This window comes from Saccostrea echinata, unplaced genomic scaffold (genome assembly GCF_033153115.1).
Source record: "Saccostrea echinata isolate AGI-Se365-2 ecotype Australia unplaced genomic scaffold, CSIRO_AGI_Sech_v1 ptg000002l, whole genome shotgun sequence".
Lineage (NCBI taxonomy): Eukaryota > Metazoa > Mollusca > Bivalvia > Ostreida > Ostreidae > Saccostrea > Saccostrea echinata.
Window position 1 is genome coordinate 27,602,501 of NW_026889751.1, and position 15,045 is coordinate 27,617,545.

At 35.7% G+C, this 15,045-nt stretch overlaps 1 protein-coding gene across 8 annotated transcripts in view; it reads right to left on the reverse strand.

The window, feature by feature from the left end:
* Positions 1-15,045, reverse strand: part of LOC133175967 (serine/threonine-protein kinase MRCK alpha-like) — a 38,160-nt gene that overhangs the window by 16,167 nt on the left and 6,948 nt on the right. For 6 of the 8 annotated variants that reach the window (XM_061311138.1, XM_061311130.1, XM_061311175.1 and 3 more), the window contains exons 5-39: positions 14,778-15,020; positions 14,486-14,542; positions 14,198-14,341; positions 13,616-13,787; positions 13,442-13,524; positions 13,253-13,332; positions 12,683-12,822; positions 11,951-12,085; positions 11,436-11,551; positions 11,233-11,339; positions 10,999-11,134; positions 10,464-10,639; positions 10,031-10,325; positions 9,761-9,885; positions 9,333-9,435; positions 9,073-9,224; positions 8,850-8,950; positions 8,559-8,629; positions 8,098-8,458; positions 7,870-7,941; positions 7,681-7,745; positions 7,428-7,564; positions 7,237-7,318; positions 6,930-7,073; positions 6,576-6,648; positions 6,425-6,487; positions 6,230-6,319; positions 5,593-5,928; positions 5,113-5,220; positions 4,760-4,840; positions 4,575-4,672; positions 2,835-2,922; positions 2,638-2,746; positions 1,650-1,766; positions 721-823 (exon numbers count right to left, since the gene is read on the reverse strand). In XM_061311138.1, the coding sequence (XP_061167122.1) occupies positions 721-823; positions 1,650-1,766; positions 2,638-2,746; positions 2,835-2,922; positions 4,575-4,672; positions 4,760-4,840; positions 5,113-5,220; positions 5,593-5,928; positions 6,230-6,319; positions 6,425-6,487; positions 6,576-6,648; positions 6,930-7,073; positions 7,237-7,318; positions 7,428-7,564; positions 7,681-7,745; positions 7,870-7,941; positions 8,098-8,458; positions 8,559-8,629; positions 8,850-8,950; positions 9,073-9,224; positions 9,333-9,435; positions 9,761-9,885; positions 10,031-10,325; positions 10,464-10,639; positions 10,999-11,134; positions 11,233-11,339; positions 11,436-11,551; positions 11,951-12,085; positions 12,683-12,822; positions 13,253-13,332; positions 13,442-13,524; positions 13,616-13,787; positions 14,198-14,341; positions 14,486-14,542; positions 14,778-15,020 (4,563 nt within the window). The remainder of the gene's footprint in view (positions 1-720; positions 824-1,649; positions 1,767-2,637; positions 2,747-2,834; positions 2,923-4,574; positions 4,673-4,759; positions 4,841-5,112; positions 5,221-5,592; positions 5,929-6,229; positions 6,320-6,424; positions 6,488-6,575; positions 6,649-6,929; positions 7,074-7,236; positions 7,319-7,427; positions 7,565-7,680; positions 7,746-7,869; positions 7,942-8,097; positions 8,459-8,558; positions 8,630-8,849; positions 8,951-9,072; positions 9,225-9,332; positions 9,436-9,760; positions 9,886-10,030; positions 10,326-10,463; positions 10,640-10,998; positions 11,135-11,232; positions 11,340-11,435; positions 11,552-11,950; positions 12,086-12,682; positions 12,823-13,252; positions 13,333-13,441; positions 13,525-13,615; positions 13,788-14,197; positions 14,342-14,485; positions 14,543-14,777; positions 15,021-15,045) is intronic. The other 2 variants (XM_061311172.1, XM_061311154.1) reach the window with 1 other exon arrangement.

Below are 15,045 nucleotides of genomic sequence, written 5' to 3' on the forward strand. Positions count from 1 at the left end.
TCTTGGTCACAAGCTATGTTTCTGCCAAGTGTGAAGTTCACACAATTACATTTGTTAAAATCAATGTAATTGTAATTGTAAGTAATTGACAAAATTACAAATGTATTTGAAAGTATTTAATTACATTTCAAAGTACATGTAATTGACCCCAACCCTGGTGTGAACTTCAATGCTTCTCCATTTCAAACTGTTGTAGAATATCACATTTCCAAGATCTTTGAATTCAATACTTCTTACCTTGTGGACTTGATCTTTCTAAATAACCTTTGTTCAATGTCATGGCATATCTTTTGATCATAATCAACCTTAGGTCCAGTATGACCTTCTTAAGATATTCCGTTATAAAATTACAGAATGGACAAACATTTTACACTTGAAACACAGTGACCTTAACCTTGTCCAAATGATCATGTTGAAGGGTTGTTACACATCCTCTGGCTATAAACAATCTTTTTAAGTTTCTCTGGTCAAAATTGCAGCCTGGCTTCTGAAACATGTGACCTTGACCTTTTTCTAAGTCAGGATGTGGACGTCATACGTTTTTTTTTGTGAAAAAAAAAATTCTTAGAAAGTTTTAAGAGATAAAATGCTGATAAAAAATGACATTGGTCAGACAAACAGAACAATTTGATTCTAGTAGACCCCCTCTAAAATTTATTTGTGGGGGATATAATAAATTTAGATATATATACTTGTATAATGCTACATTTATAAACTTACCCTAGGCAGGTCAATAAGTGCCTGCATTCCTTGGTCTGGTCCCATGTGGGCCACATGACTGAAGTTGATAGGACCAGATATAACCTTTGACCTCCTGTCTGACCTAGATAAAAGGTAACATTTCTACCTGTAACTGTATATACAGACTCAGAGATCCAGTCAGCTTTCTAGCCCTAATACTACATACTTTAAACTGTCATAATTTTTGTCCAAAATCTTTTTTTTTAAAGCATACTTAAAATTCTAAGACAAATCCTTCATTTATGGAAAATAGATACTGCAGACTAAAACAATAACACACATTACCAATCATGCAATGCCAATCTTCACAATACTGTCACACTCATGCAAAAGACTTTCTCATTCTAAAAAGATCCGACTATAAATTCAAAGCATGCAGTTTCAGATAAGCATTGCATTTTGTGGTGCTGAATATATATGTACCTGCTACATAATTTTAGTATTTCTTTTCAAGAAAGAATAAGCTAGAAACACCTCCTCTTTCATTGCACACAAAATGCATTTATCCCCACCCGCCCATCTACTCCCAATATACATGTTAAGTGTTGATCTTTGCCTCCATTCCAGAAACACTCCTCCTTCATGCTTGGAAATTCTCATGCCACTTAAAATATTTCATGCAAAAACAAAATCTTTTTCCCAATTGATACAGCAAAATTCAGTGCAGTATATAATGGCAGTGAAAGTAATGGAGTTATAAATGAAAGAGATTGTGTTAAAGATCCCATCACCTGTGTGAAAACTCCACTAAACCTGGATTACTACAATCTATCTCTACTATGATTTGGCATAGCCTGCAAGCTAAAGCCAGCATAGGGAGCCCCACCCCGCAGAGTGGAGCCTCCTAGTTCTAGCGGGCGGTGACATGCACAGTTAGTACAAGCGGTGGGGATGGGTACGATTCTTACTGGGTGGCAGTAGGAACGCTGTGGGTGGTGCCGGAGGAGAACACCTGATCCGGCCCCATGTGAGCCACATGACTGAAGGACATCGGAGCTGAGATTTCCCGAGATCTCCGTTCAGGGCTACAGAACACAGACCCTTAGTGTTATATCAAAGTTAGCTCATGATGCTTCCAAACACTTACTCCCTGTTTTATTACAAAGGTCGTAATGTTGCTGTAAATTAACTACAGTCACAATGCTTGACAAGTTTACATGGCAGTCAAAATGCTTTGTTTTAAATGTAAGTCTCAAAATGCTATGTCAAGATGCTAAGAGTCACCAATGCTTAGTAGTATGCCATAAATGATGTTGGTCATAAATTAAGTAGAAGTCAAAGTGGATTAGGTCATGATGCCCAAGAGGGTTATATTAGAGTCAGTGAGCAGACATGCTAGTATGGATAGTAAGATATTCTGAGTTGTAGTTTCTCTATACATCAGAGAAAACAATTACATATGTATGATATCACTTCATTTTACACAAGTTAAATCTGTAAATGTGATATCCGCTCTAAAAGTGACGATAATAAATGTACAGTGTATATATCTGTACAGTCTTATTACTTACATTTCGCAATACTATCACACTATTATATAATGTTGCAAATACATACATGTATAAATGACCTATGCAAAGTTTACGTCCCTATACTTACTGTATATTAATAAAAAATTCTATCACATTCCAATGCTTACACCATAATCACCTTACTCAGATATGATCGTACATACATGTATAAGGATACGTATGAGTGCACACGTAAGGATAATTATTAAAAATGAAATAAATGTAAAGTTATTACAGTAATAATAATCTGCAAAAATCCCTTCTAACTGAACCCCAACTAAACAACATTTTAAGAAATATGACTTCTATCTGATCTTTTGTGATAAGATGAGACACCTGTTGAGATAGAGACCTGTATCCTTACACACTGTTGTAGAAGACTTACCCCCGTGATCCACGATCATGATCGTCTCTTGTTTTAAAAGAAAACCTCCGTTTATTACGATTGACACTTTTCCCCTTAAAGATTTCTGATACAGCTAGGATGTCTTCTTCTGAAATATTAAAAGAAAACTTAAATACTCTCATTTGAATACATGTATTGTAAAGTTGTTACTCTGTGAAAAAGTTTAATGACTCTACCTGCATGTAAATCTTTGAAGTAAACTATATACTGCATGTCCAGATTGGTATAGAGATTCAGTGAGCCATCCCGTGAAAGGGGCTTTGTCTGAAAATAAACACACAGTGGTAATATTTATATACGTGTATATAAGCATATGGTAGACAGGTATTATAAGAACATGCCTTGACAACCATTAGCATATGCATCATGAGTTCTTCAACATGTGAAAAACTAAGCAACACCTGGGACTCTCTTAAACTATTCAACATTCATTTTCTTCATTTTTATAGAGGAGATTTTGTTTTTTATCAAATACAGCTAAACTTCGAAATCTCGAACACGGATATCTCGAATACCCCGGATATGTCGAAGTAAGGCCGCGGTCCCGATGAAATTTGCTTTATAAATGATTAAAATAAACCCCTCTATGTCGAACACGGTAATGTCGAATACCCCGGTTATCTCGAAGTAAAATTGTGTACCCATTCATTAAAATCACACGCGTTATCTCGAAGTCAGGGTAATTTTCCGCTCTGACGATCACGTCCGTTAGGTAAACTGACCGCTCTATTGATAACAGCCACCTGTCTGTCACGCACGGGTTACCTGTGTTTCTGTGATCAACAGATAATAGCGCAATAATTATACGACGTGTATGTAGGTATGGCTTACCTTGATTTTAATTATGCAAGCCAAAGGTTGTGTGTGTTGTTAGTCTTATGCAAACGTGTGGATGACACGTTAATTGTTTTGTGGCTGGGATACGTTTATCTTGATTATCGCTATTTAATGCTATGTGTAATATGCGCGATTGCATAGTTTATGCATAAGAAAGCGAAAATTATAAACATCAAAGTGGAACAAAATTCTGTAATTTAATGCAATTAGAATATATTTTTCCCATATCGTCAGTACACACCATCATGTTAGCGTGTGTCGCAGTGAAAACTTGTGCTAGTGCCCTGTGATTCAGTGTTGTTCTGTTGTTAGACAAAAATGCGTGATTCTTCTTTTGCATTTGATTTTATTATGGTAAAATAACTTTCTTTTAACCGATTTTACATGTTTGAACATGTTTTTTCAATTAAAAAAATGTATATTTAGTTTTCGTCATTCTGACAGCGACCGGTTTTAAATTTACAATGCATAGATGATATCCGGTTGATATGTATACATGGGAAACGATGCTAGCAGTTGACTTGCCGGGTTGATAGAAGGATTATACTTCATTGCACATTATACAAAGTTTTTATTTTGTGAATTATAAAGAGGATATAAAAATCTTTTTATTGCTAAATACATGTACATTTGTATTGAAGAGAGCGTATACAGAATTTCAACCAAGAAGGAATTTGACGTTTTTACTATTAAGTACATGTTCAATGCACTAAGTTTATCTGAAGTTCATTTGAATTATAACCCTCGATATGTTGAACCCCCGGATATCTCGAAGTTCATCAACGGTCCCGTCAACTTCGAGATAACGAAGTTTAACTGTACAAATTAAGATTCTGCTCAGGAATAAAGAAGTTTTACTAAAACATAATGCATTTTCAATATATGGTAAACTTAACCCATCCTTGGATCTAAACCATATCCCCAAAGGACATAATTTTTTTCTATTTTGGTAAAGGGCTAAAAGCTTATTGTCAACAAATAAACAATATGCTACAATCATTAGAAGTTAGTTTACATTTTTAAAAAACTCTTTTAGCTCTATTTTTCTCTCCCCCCCCCCCTTTCTTTTTGACGTTTACCTTTTTCAAACACAGTGTCTGGACCCACTCTCCTTGATTCACTTCAAACATGTACACTGTATTTTCTGTATAACATGTGAGGTAGGGTTCCTTGTAGGCTACAAAACAATACAACACTCAGTGAACCATACTCAGACAGATTTCTCAGACTCACAGAATCGATTCCAGTGTGTCCATAAACTTACCAACAGCGTGGGGCTGAGCGGGCCACATGAGTTCATAAGGACGACTTCTTCTTCCGCTAGAATCTACATACACACCACAAACTGTAACAAAGCCAAACACAATTAGTTAAAAATATCAATAATTCGTACATACTCTAAATAAAAGCTCTTACCCATGACAAACTTAAGATCATATACAGCTTTGTTTGAATCTGACACCATCTTCTGTTATCTCATCATACATTGAACAGCCTCTATATTGCTGGGTCACATTTATTCTACCGAGACGAATTCTGCAACATCTTAACTTCAAATATTTTTAAAATTTCCCCCTACAATATATATCACTTAAAGTTTCTCCTACAATTACTTACCACTAAAGACCAGTAGAAATTCATTCTTTGGTAACTCCACTGCCAGCAGGGAGTCATTTTGTGTTCGACACAGGTATTGGAGAGAATTATCCTCTGCATTCAATAAAGCTACAAATCAAAACATACTGGGAATTATTAATTCTGGAAAACGTAACCATCACCTCCTCCAGGCAGAGTGTTTCTTTTCATATCATTATTTTTATAAATGTTTAATTTATCAAATTTTCCATGTTTCACCATTGCCTAGAAAGTTTATCAAGTTAAAATTACACAACACAAGTTCACTTGGATGATAATAACACTGAATGATGCAAACTTTCTGGTAGGGGGAAACAAAATCACTTCTGACATAAAAGAAATATTGCATCTATTTTTTTTCAGACTTTTTTTCAGACTTTGAATTACTTGTACATGGAAATGAGGGAAAAACCCCTTTCATCAATGTCACAAAACTTCTATTCAATTACTGCTACCACTAACCTGTAGGTGGGGAATCCCCTTGAACACTATAAATAGCAAAATAAGAAGGACATCCCACACATAGCCCTTGGCTCATCATCTCTAAACACTGCACAAGCCCAGGCACCTGAATTTCCTTCAGTTTGCGAAACTTTTGGCGTGTTTTGTTCAGTTCATAGACTTGCACTGTTCGTTTAATTGCTACACAAAGACAAGTGATGGAACCGCCCTGTATTCCATGAGAAATTGTCCCTACAGAGAACAACTGACAGCCCCGGGTTTCAGGGATTTTGACGGGGTCAGTGTCATGGCCCTCTAATCCTGACTGATGAAGCAGCTTAATGTGCTTCTGTTTACCTGTTAAAAAAAAACTCTTTGAGACAGACAACCACAATAAAATATATTTCAGAATAAATTGTAACAAAGTTTAACAAGTCAACCTTGAATGATACATCAATTCAAAAGTTTTACATACATGTATTAAGTTTGACAAAAGTACAGATCCTTTATTTATATGCCAGTATTAAATTAAGAGTAAAGAAATAAGCTCATCAACAATTCTGAAATAATCATTGTTTGTAAGGGGACCAATGTTTATGGACTCCACAGTATTAAACATTCCTTTTTTATCTAAGTATCTACAAGTATGTATACTGACCACTGATAAAGACCACCAACTGTTCACTGGGAACAAGTTCCACTTGAAAGACAGGTTTCTTCTCACTTTTGTCTCCAACTCTTAGCAACACTGCAAACAGAACAAGGTCATGTCTTAATTCAATCTTCACAGTTCCCATTAAAATCTACACACAGTCATACTAGTTTTTTTCCCCACTTATTTTAAGTAACTCACCATCTTTTGCTAACTGAGCAACAAAGAGTCCATCCTCTGTTCCCAGGACCACACGATTTGAATCTGTAAATCAAATTTCTTTATTTGAGCAACCATATTTGGATTTCTCTTCACAACTACATGGATCAAAACTAAGCTATTAAAAACTTACCTAGCACTTGAGCGGAAAATGTTCCTTTGACTAGAGATAAAGCATTGTCATAAACTTCTTGTGCAAGATAGGCCTGAAAAAAAGGAAATTTTATAATCATTCTAAATGTTGATATGTTAAATTCTTATGTACATGTATGTATTCATCCTAAGCTCATTTTTATGCAGATGCTGTTGGATCAATTTTTGCATTTATTAAGAGACTTCATTGAAATATAGAATGACTTTAAATTGTGTACAATTTCATCCCAGAATCATGCTTTCTGATCAAAGTATTAATAAAGCTTTAAGAAATACATGTACTAACAGCTTTATTTAAAAGCTTGTTTTTGTGTAGAAATTGTGAAATACTCACAGCTTTATTTGGAAGCTTATTTTTGCGTAGAAGTTTGTGAAGCTCATTAAGAGCGCCCACCCAGCGATGCCGTTCTTGTTCACTCTCGGCCAGCATTAAAACCTGGTGTTTAGATCCTGGTGGATTTAATTCACTGGTTGTCACCTAGGAAACATAAAATCATTTATGCTGAAAACTTAATTGACAAAGAATTGGTGAAATGTTCAGATGAAATGGAAAAACAGCTGCCCTATAGGTTGGTCTCAGAAGATGACTACTTTAAACATTAATGTTTTGATAGCTTGTAGTAAATATCGTTGTTATTTACCCTAAATATACAAGGAATATCCTTCTTGTTAGCGTGAATGACGTCTGACGGCAGCACTGGGCTCACTGTAAACTCTTCATCTCTGTCAACACAAATGAGAGAGATTAATGGTATGTAAGAGTAGCTGTAATGCAATATATATACTAACTACTGTCCCTCACACAATGCTACTGATATAACTAAAGACTCACCTCATATCTAGCACTTGTTGAACTATATGACTGGGCTGGTTACGATCAGGATTAATATCATACAAAAATAATTTAAAATCACAGACTACAACAAACTGCCTCGTCCAGCCTTTCTTGATTCCTCCTAATCGAGGAACCTGTAAAGAAAAGATTCATGTCCTGAAAATAGTATCCAAGAAAACAACTCGTGCAAATAACTCAATATTCTCAATGACTTTAATGCTTGCTTACAGTCAATAAAAGAGACTATTACCTTAACATAACCTTCATAGGCTGTGCCTATTCCTTTATAAACATCTATACCCATAGGTCGCTTAGCTGAAAAATGAAGCAAGACACAATTTAGTACAAAATCTTGTCCAAATAACACTGACAAATACATATACAATGAATGTAGTGAGGTTTGAATGTCTCACCGTCATAGGGTGCACTACACACTTACTTTGATCGGGAGGGACTGGGCACACCATTGGGGCCTTCTCCATACAGTGGATGTGACATGAGTAACCACATTCTGTAACATAAACATGAATGTCATATGTTTTTCTCTTTCATAGGAATCATTTCAACTTCCAGAATTTTTTTTAACCACTAACTTTACAAGTGAACTTATTAAGATAATAAAGCATTTTCTCTTTTTTTTTGTGTGTGAATCAGGCTAAAGTCTCACCGTTACACGTAGCTCCCTGTCTCTGAATGCCCACCATTAGTGAAGTACAATGATTACATTTATACGGTAATGAGAATGTTTTCATGAGGAACTGATGAGTTTTGGGCTGTGCTGGCAGACTTTGAGAGGGACTTATTGGGAAAGTGGCTCCTATCTTGGAGGCCCCCCAGGGCTGGTCATACACCTGCTCAGTGGTGCCGGCCGGGTGACTGGTGTGAATGGTGCTAGCAGGACTAGATGTGCTGGAAGGGAGGTGGGGTTCCTCGTGACTCAGATCTTGGCGAGAGTTGGTCCGTGAATCGGCCCCACGGGATACTGCATCCTCACTTACACTATCCTCGTCATTTAAACTCTCCTCAGACTGTAGAATAATTAAGAATGATTATTGCAATGTTTAGATTATCAATGAAATTCTGAATATTTTTTTCCACTTTCACACTATGAATATTTTTCATACTCACATCATTAAGTATTGAGAATTGGCCCTTTATAAATGTCATAAGACTAGTATCCTGGTGGTTGGACTTTTCCCCTGTATGACAAACAACCATGTCAATTGATTTGTACTCAGACACACACATATGCAGCTTAAAACAACATTTATGGGACATACGATAGCACTGTATATACCTGTATTTATGAAATACACTTTTACAGATTCCCCAAATGAAGCCAATATTTGACCATAAAGTCTTGATATACATTTAACACAATATACTCCATGTAAACTGGAGAATCTTTTGATGACTTACAGTCACTGAGTTTCTGGTTCTGTAATTGTCGATTTTCAGCTCTAAGTTCCTCAAGATCCTTAGTCAACTTTTCGATCAACTGGCTCTGTTCCTCAATTTTACTGCAAAGGAAACCAAAATAATGCTGCTATGTACATGCATGTCTATTTTTCCATCTAGAGTAGGTCTTTTTCCAGAGAGATCTTTACTGGCAGGAAATCAGTAGTGACTTAGATGTACTTACTTCTCTAGACTGACACTCTGAGATTTGACCCGGGTCAGTTCCTCACTGATCTGGGTCTTGGCCTGGATTTCACTGTTCAGATTAGATTGGAGAGTCAGCAATTCCATCTTATCCAGTCTCTGGGACCTCCTGTTCCTCCATCTCTGGCGACCCTGTAACAAGTTTTTATAAACATAAAAAGTTATTTCTATCTCATTGATGTCAGAAACCTAAATTTAACAAAAACTATTCCGTTTTTTTTTTAAATATTGTGTACTGACCCCATCATCCGACACACCCATTACTTTAAGGTTTTCTAATTCCTCCGTCATCTTACTGGCCAAGGCTTGGAGGTAACCACGTGCATCTTTTTCATCACTGACCCTGTTGACATTAAGGGGATAATGTGAAATGCCAAATTTTATGATTGTATTGAATTCAGTAAAGAAGCAGTAATTAAAACTCTATGAATGAATTTATTCCATTATTTACATGCAAGACTAGCTATATTTTTCTTTTCAAATCTTAGTCTTGAAAATATCCAAAAGCCAAAGACAACAGCATTCCCTCTGCCTTTGTAAGAGCTTAGCTCTTACTGTACTAGCACTGAAGTGTTGTGATAGGAAAGCCTCCTCAATTTTATAATTACTAAGACCCCCCCCCCCCCCCTCCAGTTGTGCTACACACTCCTGTTTGTGATAAATCTTACCATTTAATGATCTCCGAGATCTGAGCCTCCCACTGGGCCACTGATTCCCGTTTGTCATAAATCTCCCTCATCTCCTGCTCCAGTTGATTCTTCTCCTTAACCACGTCATTCATCGTGGATTGTTGCTGAATAAAATAAATGGTAATTATATAAACTTTCCTCAACCATTTCTTATCATTTTGCACCCTCTTTTTCCATTCATCACTAGATGTTAAAAACAGCATCAAGTTATATTAACAATACTAACATACATGTATCTAGGAAACTTACGAAGGAGATTTCTTCTTTCAGCCTTTCATTTTCATCGTTGACCTGTGACCTTTCCCGTTCTGAATGCTCGGACTGTAACTTAAGTCTCTGTATTTGGTTACTTAAATCCTCTATTGAAACTTGATTATTTAACTTTTCTTTTAATGCACTGTTTTCACGTTTCAAGTCTTTGTTTCTATTTTCGGCTTCTGATAAGTGGAATTGTTTGTCCTTTATTTCTGCATGGTGTTTAGATGTGAGTCTTGAAATAGTTTCTTCTACTTCTACACTTTTTCTGTCTAGTTCTGTTTTTAGCCTGCAAAAATTTTAAGAAAATGATCAGTGACTTAATATGAAACAATGGCTGACTTTTAAACCAAAGCATGAAGACAATCCATTGAAAAGCTAACAATTTTGACTGATATTAGACACGTGATGTTGGGTACACATGTACCTAGAGATTTCCTGAGACATTTCTAACACTTGACTTGCACTGGGACCCCGACTGATATTTTTTCTTTTGGCGGCCTCTATTTCTTGCTCTAGTTCCCTGGAGTACTGCTCAGCTCGCTCTCGCAGCTTCCTTTCCTTGTTGGAATCTGCCCGATACTCATCCACTTGGCCATGAAGCTGCAGAAAACAAAAGGAATGATATATAGTAGTGCAAATTGTATCATTAATGGTTAAAATAATGGTTGATTTTAAAATGATACCGTTATACCATGAATAAATCCAAAGTTCCCCATTAATATTATACTAAATGAATATCATAAGTGCATTTCATATTATTATAATACTATGTAGAAGGTACTACATTGCACAAACAATGAAAGGAAATGAACAACAAATAATTGACTCCCTCTACAACAATTCTACCACAGCATTGAAGGTCTCTGTTTTAATAAAATATTTTTATATCTGATATAATTATTTTTATTATATATATTTTTTATATTTGAAAATCATTTTCAAAGAGTAGTGGCTTTTACCTCTTGAACATTTTTCTCTGCCCTCCTCCTTTCATTTTTGACACTTTCTAGCTTCCGTCTATATTCATCTATTTCTTCATCTTTGTTCCTGGCATCCCTTGTTAATTCTTTAACTTTGGATTGAGATTTTAATAACCTACAACAAACACAGAAATAAGTTATCTCATTATTATCATTATGCCTTCAATGCTTCCACTTGTCTTATTATTGGAAAAGAAACACATAAATACATACGACTCATTTGTGTCAGTAAATTGTTCAATGGCAATCTTTTGTTTGGCTACGGCATCTTTGAGCTCTCTTGCTTGTAACTTGTACTTGTCCCTCAAATCCTGTAAGTCCTAAAATAGAGGAGGGAGGAAATACAATGTACAATGTAATGAATGTCCATTCCAAACCACTTGGTACCATACTACTACTTGTGTTATGCCACTCACCTTTTCAAGAGCCATTTTCTCCTCTTCAATAATTCTCATTTTACGTTCGAGGTCTATTTTGAGGTCTTGTGCTCTTTTAAAGTCTTGTTCCACTTCACTGATTTCTGTCTGAGATTCTGGAAAAATATAATTTATATTATTCAGTAGTCTTGTTTTGATTTTGTCAACATACTGTTTACCATGTTCTCTTTTTAATGCACATTTCCCTTTGGAGTTCAGTGTACAAGGTTATGAGTATGTATTGTCTAGTGGGTAAACACCATTCAGCATACAAAGTGCCTTGTCCTATGACTTCTTAACATAAAAGCACTGTCTACTGATTTTCTTTAACAAAATTCTTTTAATTCCTTTTGTATTTACAGAAAACAATTCATTTTTTTTCCCAGACCAAATTGTTTGTTTCTGTATCCAAAATAATATTTTGCATGTAATTTCTATTCAAAATTTCCTACTAATTCAGCTATACCCCAAGCACAACCAGGAGTGATATAAATCTATAATTTGACCAGTTATACCTGCTACAACTCTATGTAACACAGCTATTTCCTCCTTCAGCTGACGAACCTCCGATTCAGCAGATGCTGAAGAAGCCCCAGCAGCTGGATTTATCTCCCCTGAACTACTTCCTCTTTGAATTGTGGCATTTGCTTCTACAAGGAGGAGAAACTCATTCAATAATCTATAAGCATGTAAATACATGTGAAGCATTGATTATGGCCCCCAAAAAATCATTGCATAGATACAGTATTAACATTAAATGTGAAATTGTGGAGGATAGAAAACAAGGCTACTTTGATCAAAATATTCAACATCTGTGATGTACATGTAATTAATATATATTTATTTATGAAATGATCAAATTAGATCCAAAGAAAGCCTTCTAATATAGTACAATCATGCAATTTTCCTATAAAGAATGGACAGTGTTTGCATTCAGCAAAATTATTATTGATATTTTATGAACATCATAAATGTTGATGTTGCCTCTTGACACATACTTTTCAAACACAAATATGCTGTTCAACCGTCATTTTATTTTGAACAATTTCCCCCCAAAACTTCGAAATTAGGCAGTTACATGTATCTGGCATCATAAAGGACACTGATTACTTAAGTCTTTGCTAATGAATTTGCTTCCACTGTCAGACTGAACATCATAGATTCTGACAAGTCTTTTTCTTTACAATCTATTTATATTAGCTTCACTGAACAGTTTGATATGTACAGCTAGTCTTATCTATAATAACCTGCTAGTTTCCTTTGTAATTCTTTGTTCTCTCTCTCTAAATTAGCTATCCTTCTCTCAAAAGCAGCTGCAGCAAGAGATTCTAGGTTTTCTGTGGCAATCCCTGAGGTATCTTGAAGATTTCCAGTGTCAGAAATTTGACTGCAAAATAAATTCAGATTGAAAACTTTCCTAAACTATCAATATTCACTTCAAAACATACCACAATCAAGCATATTTGAAAATCTGCATACAAAAACACTAATTTATAGACTTTATATTGCCATTCATGCACCAACAGTAATAAGATAAAGATACCCTTGGTCTGAAATTTCAACCCATGCAAATATGCTCTTGGCTCACAGTCATAATACATTCTCTACTCATGAGCAACTTCCTATCCTTGAATTGTCCAAGCAGAATTCAACTATTCCTGCACTGCAGATTTATAGTGTACTTTTGACAAACCCTCCAGTAATACAAACCAAACTTTACACCAAGTTGGAGCCTCTAGAACAATGTATTTCTCCTATACAAAGTTCCGACCCAGACCATAATTCCACTCTTTTGAACCATTCCGTAAATAACTGACCTGTCTTTGGTGAAGGTAAAGCCAATAAAAGGAAGGTGATGTCCTTTGAAAGCGGCATTAGAGGTGGGTGGCACGGTATCCTACGAAACACATTATAAACGCATCTTCACTTAAATCTATCGTAAGTGTATACAGCTATTGAAAACAAACATATATTTACTTTAAAACTAATGTGAAAAAAAAACTTACAGTGTGTCTAAAGTCACTTTCATCTACATCAAAATTGGAGGTGTCTGTGGGACTGCTTACTTCAGGTATGTATGGAGCATCCACTGTATAAAATAACACATTTTATTCAGCAAGTGTTAGGAATAGAATATTACCTGTCTTTGTCCCCATTATTTTACTAAACCCTGTACTCACTATCTCGGATTTCCTCCCATTTGATGCCCTTGAACCACGGGTGACGGATGAAGTCTTCCAAACCATTTTTCCCGAACCTCGTATCTGCGGAACATATAAGCTGCTGAAGTAAGTCTTTAGCTTCATCTGATATGTCTTCTATATCCTCATCTGTCGGAAACTCAAACTTGGACTACATAAAAAGAAAGTTAGCAAATAAATGTTGAGTAGGATAATTCCATAACATTTTTATACAACCCTTATTGTAACTGTATGTCAATGCATTGAAATCTTTCTATTATAAAATATGTGCAACTTAAACTTCTTGTCTCTGGGTTTGAAAAAAATAACTTGAATGTACTAATATGACCGAAATGTTATTGTGCAAATAACTTTCTTTTTTACATTAATTTCAAAATGGTATTAATCTTTTTTTTAAGGGGAATTTTGCAAGCAATTTTTGACAGAATCATAAATAATAAGATTTTACATTCAACTCAAGTTTTGGTATTAGTCATAAGTTCTTTTGTAAAATTGGGCCCTGATATTTTTATAAGTAGAGAATGTGACTGATACATGTATTTATCATAGAGTCTGACTTACTTGATGGTTCATTATTTTTCCATAGGTTTCTACAAGTGACTCGGCATAGAAGGGTGTAAAACCATATAACATCTCGTACATACAGACTCCAAGAGACCACCAATCACACTCCGGACCGTAGCGGCCATGCCCGTCCTCCATAGCCTGGGGACAAGAGAAAGTACATTTACATGATGATGTCCAGTAGGTGAATGGAAAAATCTCGGTATTAGTGTCGTGAGACACAAGTTAAATTATTCATTTATGACTTGGGAACTGAACAGCTAATAGTCATTTATCAGCACTTACCCGGAGAATTTCTGGGGAGATGTAATCAGGGGTACCCACAGCTACAGAAGACTGGACCTATTACACAAATAATTGAATTAATTCAGCAACTTTCTAATGCATGGCTATTTAAAACTAAAATCCCAATCACTCTCTATGAATTTACTTGATAAAACGCAATATAAAATATAAAAGTTCTACTTTTTATACTAGTCTGGTTACACTAAGCACAACACATTGAAAATTTCAAGAAAAAGAAGTTTAATGCTTAACATTGACCGCTGCCAATGTTAACACTTGTAATAAAACCTACTGTCCCATCATCCAGCATTTTCAGACAAGAACCAAAGTCGGCCAGTACAATATGTCCGGTCAGGTCTAGCAGTACATTGTCTGGCTTGATGTCACGGTGGACATAGTTCATTGTGTGGAGAGAATGGATAGCCAGCACCATCTCCGCGATGTAGAACCGAGCCATGTCCTCGGGTAAGCGGTCCTCGTATTTACTAAGGAGGGTCAGAAGGTCTCCCCCACAGTAATAGTCCATCACCAGGTACTGAAAAAGGCAGACAGGTCTACTT